Source organism: Balearica regulorum, chromosome 13, assembly GCF_011004875.1.
Source record: "Balearica regulorum gibbericeps isolate bBalReg1 chromosome 13, bBalReg1.pri, whole genome shotgun sequence".
Classification (NCBI taxonomy): Eukaryota; Metazoa; Chordata; class Aves; order Gruiformes; family Gruidae; genus Balearica; species Balearica regulorum.
In genome coordinates, this window is record NC_046196.1 from 20,457,300 (window position 1) to 20,471,782 (window position 14,483).

Genomic DNA, 14,483 nt, shown 5'->3' on the forward strand with positions numbered 1-14,483 from the left:
TTTCGTTCATCAGGCTCTGCTGCATGGCCCGTTTAACCTGGTTTTAAAAGTTTCCGTTTGCTGCTTCTGCAGTTGGGCTGGAAGTTCACAGAGCCCATACGTGAACGTAACGCACTGGGGAAATGCTGGAGGGCAGCGCTGCACCCCCGGCACTTTATTAAATTCTACTTACTGCTACAGCAGGCAAAAAGGCTTTGACTTCACCCAAGCTGGAGATTGCTTCCTAAAAGATGGGGGTCTTCTCAGAAAATCAGGTGCATATGAGGACTGGTGGGAAGGACCCTCTACCGACCCTTCTGATGCACCTCAAAAACCCCAAAATATCCATTTCAGAATGAAATTCTGAGCAGCTTTTATTAACCAAATAATTCAACCCACCAGCAAGGGTTTTGCTACTAAGCCTTGCCTGGCAGGGTTTTTTTCATGACTGACCCACGATGAGAAAACATAAACACATCTTAAGTGGGTTCCAGCAGTAGCAAGGAAAGCAAGCAGACTTCCTCGAGACAGACATAAACATCTGAAAGCGAATACAGCGCAGCAGGTTTTATTGAATCCCAGGGATCCACACACAGTCAAATTTTGTCCCTACTGTACGTAAGTCGCCAGATTTGGTCACTTTAGCGAGCAGAGCTGGCTCGAACTTCACATTCACCACCTCTTAATGCATCTCTGAACACACGGACTGGTAGCGAATGCCAAGATCCATCGTTCGGTCAGGCCGCTGCTGACTTAGACATCATTAAAGAGCAAGCCAAAGACAGCTCTGAAGCAGCTGAGCGTTAAAATATCGTGCTTCCTGTCTGCAGTTTAATTATTCATCTTTCTACAGCAGGTTCTTGGAAACAAACCCCAACTGCAAAAATCAAACCGTACAAAACAATCGAGCGGCTCAGAGAATCGTCGCTATGCATCAGCACCGAGAACATTCCCCGGAGAGTGCTGGAAGACCGTCACGTTGGGAAAAGTTGACCCCAAAGCACAACTTGAAGAACTGCTGAGCCCCTCGGTTGTACCATTCAGCTGGAAAATTAGCCCACCGCGTTTCCCTAACGATGCTACTAACTCTACTGACATTTGTCAAAACCGGTAAAACTTTTAAATCCAACTTTTCATGGTGTTCCAGGCTTATGGTGGGTAAGAAAAGCATACTGAGAAATGGGAGAGGAAACTAAAGCCCGAAGGACGAGCATGTTGGAGTCCCCTCGAGCGCAGCAAACAGCTCCCCCACCAGTCCTGACCAGTCGGATGCTCTCTCCCAGTTCACCCAAACCCAGCTCAGGGACCTTCTCTCTCCCCCTCCCTTTCCCAACCTGTCCCTTCACAAGCCCAATGCCAAAACCAGGGAAAAGTCACAAAGTGGCACAGGTCGGCGGTGCCTGCCTTGTCCCCAGGGGGGCTGACTGAGCTGGGTGGGAATAACGGTGTGATATAAAGACAAACACTCTCGACAGCCATAAAAGGGGAAAAAAAACCCCGGGTGAAATAATCTCAGTAGCCTCCGTATCTGTGGATGCAGCAGAGCTGCCCAGTGAGGAAGAGGGAAAACTCAGGATTTCAGGGGGCCAGTTCTTCCGAGAGACCAGCGGAGGCGAAAAGGGAACGCAGATTCAGGCTGTCTTGATTACTCAGTTGATTAGACTGCACATTGCATAATCATGCAGAGGTTTTGGTGATTGCTAGTTAAATTAAGTGTGTCTCTGAAGGATATTAACGTTGGAATAAAATTTAGGCACTAATAGTACACGTGTGAAACATTAAGGCACTTAAAACCAGCTTCTGAAATTGCAATACGCAGTACTTTAAAATGACCAAACTACTAACGTTTAAAGGAGAATTAATCAGGGTACGAAAGAGAACAGGTTACGTTAAGTCATTACAGCCTAGTCCAGAACAAGAGATCCCGTTATACCGGTACCTTACACCACAGTAAGCGACCTACTCCGCAAACTCCAGCTTACCTTCCCCGCTGTTTCAAGCGGCCGGCGCTCCCAGACGGTGAAAAGGAATGATTTTGCCTGCTGGAAAAATACACATCCCCATGGACAAAACGATACGAGGTTTGGCAGGTAAAACATTTAAACAGTGACTTTATTAGCTACAGCTAAAATTCCTATCGGCAGAGAACATGGTATTAAGGTCCACCTGAACTCTCCAAGTAACACGTACCCTCTCTGCAAAACCAAATCCCTTTGTAGGTGGGAACCGGTTACACCCTGCTCTCGAACAAAGCACCGTTAACTTCATTAACTCCCGATCCTATTTTAACGTTACATCTGCAGTAAGCTCTGTTTTTCCTTTCCCCTTACCTCATCTCTGAAACATCCTGGGCCATACCTTCCATGAAAACAACCGACCAGAACTGATTTGTATTTTATCACCTCCCTAAACACACAGAGCGGTGCGTTTATTTGGCTACTCGTGCTGCAGCAGGTTGGCTCTGACAGGACCAGCAGAGGAGAGCACCGTTGGGTTGCTGTAATCAGGATAGAGGAGGTAAGAATAACAGAGAAATGTGTTTATGGGACAAAAGCTGATGTGAAACGTTTGTATTCGCAGAGCTAGCATGGAATAATGTTTTTCGCATCACAATCCAGAAATTATTCTGAGCTGGCAGAAGTGTAAAACGCAACCAGCCCATGTGAAATTCTGTATCGGACATCTTGGTCCTCGTCCGAATACTCCGAAAGGAGCAAATAGCTCCAGCTTGCACACAACCGTTACTTCAGGTAACGGCCACGCAGCCATCACGCACACGCAGATTTACTCTTACATACATTTGGAGCCATCAAACACGAAGCCCAAGAGTTGCAAAGTGCCTAACAGGCGCCAACACCACGCAGAAAGTCAAGGGGAAGTGGGTGCCAACACCCCCGTTTTCCTTTGGAAAACGCCAGCTGGAGCCCAGCCTCCAGCCACCCCTGGTAACGATCGATCACCATCTTGCTGTAATGCCCAGCCGTAGGAAAGATTTTGTTTTAAACTGTTCCCGGCAGTAGAAAACTGGGTTTTCTTTTGGGGACCAGAGAGTTCTAGTACCACAGAGCAGCACCGATCGCCTGTGATGCTCACAGGAGCCCAGGGACTGCTCGCAGGCCTAAGGAATACGGGAAGAAGCGTCAGCTTCACCTCCAAGAAGGGCACAACAATCAGTTTTATTAACGGTAAATAAGTGAAATACTGTGGAAAATACTGCAATATTCAAGTTAAGCAGAGACACAAACACAAACTCCTCATTTCTGTACAAAGGAAGAAGGCACACATCAAAATGGGATCCTCTGCACAACGTGTTTTATTAAAAATGCAATTGTAATTAACGTTCTATCAAAGTTTTCCTCATACAAAACCAAAATGACGGACCAACAGACGTGTTGCCAACACGCAGGATCGGTGTCAAACCACACGTAACTCCAACAGGGGCACATGCCGAGGTGGGATCTGACACAGCCCCAGTCTCTGGGTGCCGTCGGGAGGGGAAGGTGCTGCACCCTGCCCCGCTGGCCCTGTTAAGAGAGCCCATTTCATTATCTCCATTGTTTTACTCACGTGGACTCACCAGAGCATCACAAGTGAAGATGGGAGTCACTGCAGTTGTTTAATATCTTCGGTTAGCTGCCGGCAGCCTGTCCTGAGTCTCGAGGTGCACGCCGTAACGGCAGTGCTGACCTCACACTTCTAAAGCATTTCAAGTGAACATGCTCCGGAACAGGATAGTGGTAGCCATTACTCAAATCGTCCCCTCAAGAATTTATCTCCTCCTGCAGCTAATCTGGAGCCTTTACTAGAAAAGGATTAAAATTAATTGAAATTCTTAGCAGGACTGCTGTCGTATTTCAGTAACAAGCATAAGCATGCAGGCCATCTCAATTCAGAGATCACAAAACCCCCCAAGAGCACAGGGAGCCAAGCACTATGCAAGGTGGTTTTATATTCCTAAACCGAAGGATGCTGGAGGAGGCAGAGCTAAGCGCTCTGCCCTGTGTTTCACAGCCAGCGCGGGAGAAACACGCATGGAAAACCAGAGTCCCATTATGCCTGGCACTAACCTCTAAGCTACTTCAGGCTAAGCGGACTTTCAGTGGTTTTCTACTGAAATACCTTAGGGGACGAGAAAACAGTACGAGAATTCACGTTTGCTCCTTTTACCGCATCATTTCTTCCATTCTGTCGTACAATAATTCAAACTCTTTGAGGCCTGATCGTTTTTAACGATGCCCGAAGGCTGACACAAGTGTAACAACTGCATTTTTGAGCACAATACAGAAGCCACGGTGTTATTTACTGTACTTTAAAGACTTTCTTTTCTCCACTTTGGGGCAACAATTTATCATATGCTTTCACATATCTACTAGGAAAGAGACTGCAAGTTGTGTCAGCCTGTGTACTGCTTCTTCAGAGAACATACTGTATCGGCTGTAAAGGAGGAACACTAGTCAGGTACTTCAAATGCCATGTCTGAAAGGCAGTAAAATAAAAGAACTAATTGATGAGAAAAAAAGCGCAAAAGCATCCATGATTTTATTACAAAAACACCCAGCAACTGTATTTAACACAAAAACAGTAACTGAGAGTCTCATTTTATTTTTCTTTCAGTGTACATGCTCATTATTATTCCATTTAATTTACAGAAGGGCTATGTAAAATGAAATTCAAATTAGAGAGGAAACAAAAGGAAGGTTGAGGCATAGAATTTTCTTAGCAAGCAATGATCACAGGAGACAGCACAGATTGAACAGGGATTCAACAGGAGTGACACCTAGGGATAAAGGTAAACAGTAACTTTTTCCTTATCCATTAGATTCTCCACGGGGCTTTTTTGTTTGTTTTAGCAAAACTGTTTAGAGTATCACAGTATACAGGAAGACTAAATGGCAAAGAACGTCTCGCACACACACACACACCACATTTATCCCTGCTACTGGTCCAGGATCCAAAACTTCAGTTAACATTCGATTTCCTATCTCTCATTCATTGATAAACTATACAGGATTACACTGTACATGGAGTTAAAATTACAAAAATGTCGTATTTACAAAATCTGTACACACATAGTAAAACTCACAAAATTGTCATCTATGTATCACAAGTTGCTACACCAAAATATTAAAAATGGGATAAAATTATACATTTCTCTTGTCCATTTTTAAAAAGGGTTCAATATTTCAAAGACAGACCACCTATTTCCCCCAAATAAGACTGGTAAGAGAACTAGAAACCTAAAGTATCCTCCTGGGATAAAATGTCGCGAGCAGCATCTCCCAACTAGAAAGAAGCCTATATCCTGTCTGCTGGGGTGGGGTGTGCAGTTAGCCTGTATGTACAGAAACGGTGACACTACAATAAGGATGTCTTTGGCTAAACCTTTGGCATAAATTAAAATCATACATCAAAAGTTACAGAAAAGGTTTTCTTGGTGATGGCAGAGCTTGGGAATTTCTTTCTGAGATACCATTATATACAGCTGTTCTTCCTCTACGGAAACAGAGTGGGAATAAAGGATTTGGGAACAGAGGCAAATGAGGCAATGCTATTTCTTCATTAAGTTTTTCTGTAGTATGAAAAATTGTATCAAACCTTTTCACTAAAACATAATTCAATCATAGAAACAACCTCTTCCAGATTTTTTTTTTGAAACTGCATATGAAAAAAAAATTAGTAAACCAGCCATGGCAGAAAAAAAATTGTTCACCATATCAAGTACATATTAGTGCAGGAAGGTGGATAAATTTGATCCACTGTATAAATAAGCTTTATGCGCGGCGTACATTAAATAACCATCACACCCCACTCACACCCAGTACACAGATGCTCCTCAGTGAAGATAAACGTTTATCAAGTAATTAAAGTGTATGTAGTGCAAATGTTACAACCAAGTATTATGCACATGCTACTTGCTTGGTTTAAAGTTACACAAAGATGTGGTGCCTGAAATCATGGACATATATACATCCTTGTCACACTTGGTACAATGTCCTAAGCCACAGAAATACCGATGTGTTTATATCTATATATATACACACACACGTTTTCTTAAAATGTGACCACCACATCAATACAGTAACACAAACAGACTAAAATCAATACCTGCTTCCAGATGCTCCAAGGCTCAGAAAGTTTGTGCTTCTAACTCTTGCAGTCATTACGTGCCCCTCTTCCATTTTCCCCCTTCTGCCAGCTGAGAAGGGGGGGACAGTCTCTTCAGGTCTGTGCTGCATAGGATGAGGGCAACGGAGAGGAATAAACGACGGCACAGGCACCTAAGCTGCTTTCCTCCATCAACAGTTCCATGCCCCATGATGAAGGGTTGAGAATTTCCCCTCCACACCGCTCCTGGGTGGAAAGGCTTATTGGAAAAAAAAAATCATAACGTGCTTTCCGTATTATAAGTGGCAGCAAATCAAGGCACGCTGTACTAATTTTTGTAGCATTGAGATTAGCTGACTTTGCAGGGGATGCTCACTGGGGAAGGTCCGATGTTCTCAACTGGCTGCTGGGCCGCGTTGGGCCATACAGAGTGACAGAAGCTATGTGATTATTCTGCATCACCTGCAAAAGGACGGCAGGGAAAAAGGGAAATTAGAAGAACTGGACACCAAACAGGGACTCAGAAGAGTGAAAGTGGCAAATATGGAACTGATCTGCCTGAAAAAAAAGAAATCCCAACAACAAAAGAAAGCAACAGGCTCTCAGCTAGTTCTTAAAAAAGGTCTCTAGATTTCCACAACACATTTAAACACCAGCATGCTCCACCACTACTCAGAGCCGATTGCATGCATCTCCTGCTAGTAGGAGTTCTAGGTGACAAACCTGAAGTCCCAGCTTTAACATGCAAACATACAACCTTGGAGAAGAGATTGGAAAGTTGCCTGTTTCTGCCGATAAAAGCTCTAAAAATATAGCCACTCCCATGTGCTGGCTTTTCTTGAAATGGGAAATAAGAAGCCAGTAGTAATAATAGCAAACTCCTCATCTTCTCTTGCCCAAACAAATATTAAAGCTTTTCTCCTAACCTCAAAGATCATTCGTTGCAGTCCAAAGCAAAAGGTTGACCCAAAGGGGTTAGTGTTGTTTGGAGATGACGACCTGAACAGAAAAGAGGGGAAAAAAAAAAAAAAAGAAGAGAAAAAAAGAACATGTGAAGATCAGGAACTTCTCAGGAAAGAATAACCACTGGGTAGTATAAGGTACATTATGGCATCTTTATCATGGCTTTCATCAAAAGAAAGTAGATCCATGTTATGCAACACCACTGTCGGACTTCAAGTGAGCCAGAAGACACCTCTGCTTCGTGCCACAGAGCTGTTACTAATACTCAGGGAGAAAGTAATCAAAAAGTTACTAACGACCTCTACAGGAAAACTCTCACTGAACTTGAACAGGAAGAACCCTGAAAATAAGCAGATACATCAGAAGAGAGAAGCACCGTGTAATTTATTACAAATTATTTTTGTGCAAGATCCTTTCCCACTCTTCAGTCTATTTCTCAGCCTTTACCAAATGTATTTACTACATGCTGTCTATTAATTCATTGGTTTTATCTTGTTAAAAAATTACTCTGCAAGATGCTGAAATAGGATAATCCAAATTTTGTTAACAGTATTTTTCAAGATTAATTTATCACTTGTCCTTTGGCTATTTCCCATATTTCTGGATCAGATATATGACAATAGCAGACTCCTGCTGACTGCAATGGATTTCAGATTACAGCCAACCCCCTCCCTAGAAAATATTTACTTTTTGGCCTGTCTTGTAACCAGCTAGTTTCTCAAATTGCATGTCTGAGATGTTCGAGATGTGCTCAGTAAAACAAACTGTGGTTGAACTACTGTCTACAACACAGATAAAAAGTAGAAAGGCTCCATGGAGTCACTATTTCAGCCCGGCTTTACTTTACATGGCTTCTGCTCTAACGATCTCATCGGAATAAAACAGGAGTGGAGCAAATGGCACAATGATTGGGGGGGGAAATCAAACTCAAAAATCAAGCCTGATCAAAATACCTTGTTCAGTATATCTGATATTGCTGCAGTATTTTCACAGTACCCATGACTTACACTTGTCTCAGGATAAATCACAGACTCGTAACGTGGAATGACAGCACTGCAAGCAGGTAATGCCTATTTAACCCAACACCCAGCAAGTGTAAGCAAACTATTCTATCTTCAGTCAGCCTAAAAGAACTGTAGAACAACAATGTATGTTCATAAAAGCAGGGCTTCTCCAGACAGATTGCTACCATTATATGCAACACACTGTGCTATTTGATGTCACCTTGTTGAAAGACATGTGGCTAGCATGAAAAAAAAAACCCTACACTATTTATAACACATGAACAGAGACATTTCTGTATATGCTGCTTAGCTCTTCTCTGGATTTTACAATTCAAGGAATTTTGGAAATTTCATTCCAAAATTTTCCAACTTTTCATTCTGCACATCCGCCTGTTTTGTCTGACAGCAGCTATCTAGTCTTGTTAGTGGCCAAGAAGTCTGAAGCTGTATCAGCCTAAAAGTAACTAGCGCAATAAACACCCCTGCTCTGCCCAAACTCATCCTCTGTTATCAGCTCAATCCCTGCAAGGAAAATAAAGAGAGATCTTTACCTGTGAAGTACCACTGGCTTTTCTACAGGGTGCCCCAGAAGATCCTGAATACTGTCCCACTGTAAATAAATCACAGACACTGTGTTAAAATGAGGCAGGGGAAAACTCTTCTTTTTATCTAGGAAAGGTTGTGTTATGTTTTTGTTTGCGGCATGCTCATTTGTCAAACATACAGAGGTTGTATTTACACAAGTACTTTGTGACTGAAGCCATACTCAGTAATAGAAACTATCCATTACTAGAGCTAGGAAATCCTCTCAGGGTTTATTCCCATTTTTGTCTCAAAATAGCTTTGAATTTGAATTACCAATATAAAAAAATCCTATGGGTAAAATGTAGCTGGAAAGTCTTGTAGCATTTCAGGGACATGTCAGAGAACCAAGCAGTTGCGGGAAACGTCCGCAAAATATCCTCTTACATACCTTTGCAGAGGGGAAAATACCACCACTGTTACCTCTCCCAAAAGCCTTTCCTTGATTTAAGTGACAAGTTTGGAAAAGAAGAGGAAGGCTGCACTATTAAATGATGGGGAATGTCCAGCTGTTTTCATCACTCTAAGCAGGCTTAATAAGAAGCTGCAGTTTCACACACAAGACCGAAATAAGTCAGAGCAATGAAGGATGTAATTAATTCAAATGGCAGCTTCCAGGTTGCTGACTCCAATTTTTTTTTCTTTCCAGCATGGGACTCAAAATTCACCAAGGAAAGTCTTCACTTGCCCCCACCCCGCAGGAGCCAAGAGAGCAGCACTGGTCCTGGCTGTAGAGACACTGCTGAACACAATTTTTGAGAAGTTTTTCAACTCAATGTAGCTCTCAAACATGCAGCAGCAACTGCCCTGTTGGGAATTTCATTTAGGTGGTAAGGCTATGCAGTCTTCAAAAGAGCCCGCTGCCATCAAGAGGTGTCACACTAGTGGTGACATTTCTGCAGGCCTGCGGCTGCCTGAGAAACATCCCGTTACTGGCACCCTTCAGAACAAAGTGGAAGGGCACCACTGGACCCTCTTGGTTACATACTACATGTCTTCAAGAGCTACGTGAAGTAGAAAAGCTCTGAAAATTTTGTTTAGAAGTATCTCTTTCAGCTAACATTCCGCCACCACTGCTACCGCTTTCCCATATCACTTATTTTAGTGTTCTATTTCTACCTGCAAGTATCTTAAAAAAACAAAGCATGCAATAATGCAGTAATTTAGTTTACTTGAAGTGTGCTATTACAAATGCCTTAATCCTTAACCCTTAACGCAACAAAATGTTTAAGCCACAAAACATACATTAACTTTTGGCCTTCAACTTTTCCATTTTATAACAACATGATACAACTGCTATTATTTCTTCAAAGCGTACTGCAAGTTCAGCATAGATCACTTAGATGCTTTAAGAAGGAAAACATTCAGTTCTGCACAGACTTACTTACCTTGCTGTATGTTGTACATGTTTCAGTCTGTGAATCAGCGCTATCTAAGAAAGAAAAACAGAAAAGCCTTTATAGTTTATGCTTGAACAGTCTCCTATATAATCCTTTATTTTGGGAGATTAGTTCAGCCGGCAGGAGACATACAAGCATTAGATCAGTTCATATGCAAATTTACCAGCATTTTCTAGAAACCAGTACTGTCAACAACATTGATTAAATGCCAGTTAAGGTGATTAAGCTGAACTTGCTGTAAATAGGCAGATTTAAGTTCTAACACTATATATGTTTAAGATGTAACCTTAGATAGAAGAACGCCAGTGTAAATGAAACCACATCTCTTTGGACTCCGTTAAGATGCCTGGCATAGCCGCTCATTGAGATAACGTGATGTGCCACTCCAAGCCCAAAGACTCTTGGAAGGGAAGCTGGCTAGAGGTGACAGCTTGAGCCTCAGGAACTGGCAGGCCTGCAATCAACTTCAGTACCACTCTTTCAAAATCAAAGAGAGCAGAGAGCTTGGGAATTGCAGTCTATTAAATAATAAAAAAGCTGCAGGTGAGGACAGCATTGCATTTATGCTTACAGTCTCAAAAATAAATGGTTTGCTGGTGGTTTCAAGCACTGTTTCATGCATACAATACATTTGGGGACTGAAAGCACCTTCCTGAAGCAGTGGGAATGGCCCTAGACACCAGACAAGTCAAACATAGCAAATCGTCTTTAACTGGATCAAAAGCTCCTCTGTATTTTCCACCTGCTAAATAAACATGCTCTCTTTGTGTTGAAAGAGTTCACTTGAACCCTAGCTGTCAATTTATTGCCTGAAGTTGAACTACAAAAGGGAGCTAAAGCTGCACCCAGCACTGCCTGGCACTGATGGAAGAAGATGGACTCTTGGTAAGTTTTGTAACATTTGTTTTCAGCTTGTGACATGTTCTGAACATAAGCTAGAGACCAGAAAGGTGAATTAAAACAAACAAACAAACCCCCAACACACCACACAAAACTCCAGACACATTCAGAAGAGATTCATGGTACTACTTCAGGTGAATAAAAATAATTGGAAATGAATGCCTTTGAAGTATTGCACAATAACCTAAGGAAAAAATAATTTTTGAAGTAAGAGCTTTCATGCTTATTCTCTTGGCTGACATATAAATCAACTTTCATAAAGGCTTATATATACAGACATTGTTTTTCCAGAATTTTACTCCTTTACATGCTCAAACTGCTGTGACAGCCACAGAGAAATTGCACTTCACACAGGGAAGTGCTTTCAGCAAAACCCAACTCAGAATGTAGAAAGCACCCGGGCCAACACCTTAGCCAGCATCCAGTACTCCCTGGATAATCTAAATACACTTTCCCAGTATTAACACCTGTTAATTCTCACATAAAAGAAGTCTAAACATCATGTAGAATTCAGCACTATTGATTATACGTATTTATTTTTTTTTCAAGTAGAGATTTTCGAGTGAACACAACAGACATACTTTGTCTATAGCACACAGAGACAACGTATTCCGGATGTTTGTTCTCATTCCCAGCTAAACCAGTTCATATTAAATATCATGAATAAGTCTTTTAAGAACAAGTTCAGGATTAAAACTTTCAATAGGGGATTGACAGATCAGCTCAGACTAACACTGCCTTACAGATCTTGAGCCTCCAGGTACGAGGTAACTGATTTTAGCAGAGTGGCAGCATTACAGAAAATTAGCTACGTTGCAGCTAAATATTCATATGCTCCAAGTATGAAAGGTACAAACAAGGTAGTTTAAGTAAAATCAGAGAACTGCTGATTTGCCCTGAAGTATCTTTTTCACTTAACAAATAGAAGCCTAACCCCAAAATTTCTGCTCCATCTCAATGACTTTCACTGTTAGAATCCTCTGATAACGAAGGATGCACTAAAAAGGAAAACTGATCGTACCTCCCCTCTGAGCATTTTGTGGTACATGCCCCCTGAAGCACGACAAGGGATGAACTACTCACCTCGCTTAATGACTAGTGGAATCTTGAATTCACAGCGATGGTAACTAGAAAGTATAAATTGTAAAGCTATTAGAAAACAGAAGACCCAAAATAAACTGCACAGTACAAAGTTAGGGCTCTTAATAACCAGTTTAATGAAAAGTCACATGAATAATAAAATGACAGTCTCAATGCTAACAGATTAGGACGACAAGTTCTTATTCCTATTTTCTGCATCAAAAAAGGCAGCAGCCTGGCAACATCCTGACATAATTTTCTAAAGGACACAAAAGGACTTTCAGTACAAATTACTCTGCTGTTACACAGAGTGGATGGAGAAATACTCAGCTTAGAAACAGTACTATAGATCTCTCTGTCACTAACACGAACAGCCTGAAAACATGTTCGCTTTAATCAGACATCCAATCACTTACTCCTTAACTCATTTCCTCCCCTAAAGAGTATAAATCTAAAAAGTATCGAAAATATGTTCAGAAACATGAGGTGGTGTTTTGGTTTTTTAATCACTAACTGAAATAACGTCAGGAAAAAGCCAGCAGCCTACGTACCAGTAAATGCATACTCTCACTAAGTTTGCCTCTAGCAAGAGAGTTTGCACGTTTTAGCTGGACCAAGAACTACCTCACCTTATTTACTGCTTGAAGACGTACCTGACAATATAAAGGCATTTAAAAGTAAAAAGAAAATTATTTTCTTTTTTAAAGTGCTAATAATGATGGCTGAAACCCCCAGGGGTTACCAGATACACCAAAGACACTTGGGAAAAAACTACTTGAAGGGAACATAAGATTTCCTTTTCAGATGTTTTAAAATACTCTTTAACAGATCATTTCTTTACACTCACATGTTAAAGTTGTAATGACCAGGATAATTTGTATGCAGGACAAATTTCTTCACCTTGTGAGTGTTTGCATCAAAGAGAATATCCTATTGAAGGAAAAAAAGACAGACAGACATGAAGCAATTTGGATAGAGGAAGGTGACTTTCCCCAAACTAACCTCAGATTAGTTATAATAGTACCTGTATATAGTGATATGTATCTATCTCACTGGAACCGAATCAAACTATGAAAAGTAGTATTTGAAAATGAGTCTATTTGTAAATTCAAATAAATGCACGCTTTTCTCCAGCACTCAATCACAACTGCAGTTTCATTTGCTAACGTTGGCAAGTTTTCTAAGGAGGTCTTGTTTTTAATGTGTATTATTTACAGTAACATAAACTAAAGCAAAATAGCTGTAAGGAGGGACATGAAGGTTGAACTACATCCCAGAGCTCGGCAAACTGTCACAGTTGGTGTTATAGCACGCCCATCTCAATTCTGTGGGACAGGAGCATGGATTTCAGAAAAAAACAACTAGCCTATCTATGCATCAGGCATGGTAGAGGGAGAAAACCTAAGGGAACGCAAAAGTGCAAACACAGAGCCCTCCATCCACTGGTGGAGGTAAAACATTACCAACTGAATTTGCAAGTGCTAGAGAAAAAGTCAGTGGTGTTCTTCATATCCAGAGCTTCCTAAGGCAGCAATCAAGAGTTTTGCAGTCTCACATTTCCCACAGCCTTTGGCCTTCTGAAAGGATTGCTGCGTAACTAAATCAAAACTTTACATGAATTTGTTTATGGAAGCTTCCCACTTACCACTCCAAGTGTGAAATAATTGAAGAAGTAGTCATTGCACTTTGATGGGACCTGCTTATGGGGCGAGGGTGAATGGATTTTCATCTGCAAGAAACACATTTTTCATACGTGCTTAATAATGCTCGCAAAGATGAACGCCATTAACAGCATCACTGCATTGAAACAAATTGCCATCATCTCATTTGAAGTCCTTGTTCAAACGTATGAGATAACTGTGCTTCACGGCAGGACCAGCAGCAAAATGACACGTCAGGTTTTTTAATTTTTTAGTTGTCTGAAGTAAAAGGTTTACTCATATGCCGTTAAGTAAAAACATTAGGAAAGGGTCAAAGTATATGCTAAAGTTATTTTACATAAAATATCATTAAAAACAGGTAGTACACACTTGCTAAGGCTCATTTGGATTCAGAAGCGCTCCCATTTTTATCAATTTTTAATCCCGTTAAAATGACGCAATTTATTTTTTTTTCCACATTTAAACAGATTTGCATCAATTTAGCTTAAAAAAGCTTTTAAAAATCAAGTTATGTAACCGCTCATCCTGGTCTATTATATGTCAAGTAAAGCACTCATAATTTGTGCTACATGGAAGTTTAACTTTGCTGGTCTCGCCAAACACAGGCCCTGCGATTAAACCAAGACAGCACTGAACAGAGACAAAGCCCTGCACCTGAAGTGATTCCCTCACCTTATCCTCCGACTTGTAGAAGACTTTATGCGGAGACCCCAAGGTGCTCAGCACATCCTGGCACGAATCACCAAAGTACACGCAACGCTCAAATACCCGCATCTTGGCGTCGGCTAAAACACCCGGGCCGCAACCTA

At 41.4% G+C, this 14,483-nt stretch overlaps 1 protein-coding gene across 4 annotated transcripts in view; it reads right to left on the minus strand.

The window, feature by feature from the left end:
• Positions 1-4,545: 4,545 nt before the first annotated feature.
• The window catches only part of PHAF1 (phagophore assembly factor 1), a 34,836-nt gene continuing 24,898 nt past the window's right edge, over positions 4,546-14,483 (minus strand). For 2 of the 4 annotated variants that reach the window (XR_012837564.1, XR_012837565.1), the window contains exons 10-18: positions 14,347-14,480; positions 13,659-13,742; positions 12,861-12,943; positions 12,017-12,060; positions 10,022-10,065; positions 8,603-8,661; positions 7,011-7,083; positions 6,085-6,546; positions 4,546-4,756 (exon numbers count right to left, since the gene is read on the minus strand). Coding sequence is in view for 2 of the 4 variants with exons in the window: in XM_075765501.1 (XP_075621616.1) it covers positions 6,457-6,546; positions 7,011-7,083; positions 8,603-8,661; positions 10,022-10,065; positions 12,017-12,060; positions 12,861-12,943; positions 13,659-13,742; positions 14,347-14,480 (611 nt within the window). In the remaining 2 variants the exon portion in view is untranslated. Of the gene's footprint in view, positions 6,547-7,010; positions 7,084-8,602; positions 8,662-10,021; positions 10,066-12,016; positions 12,061-12,860; positions 12,944-13,658; positions 13,743-14,346; positions 14,481-14,483 lie in introns of all 4 variants that reach the window. The other 2 variants (XM_075765501.1, XM_075765502.1) reach the window with 1 other exon arrangement.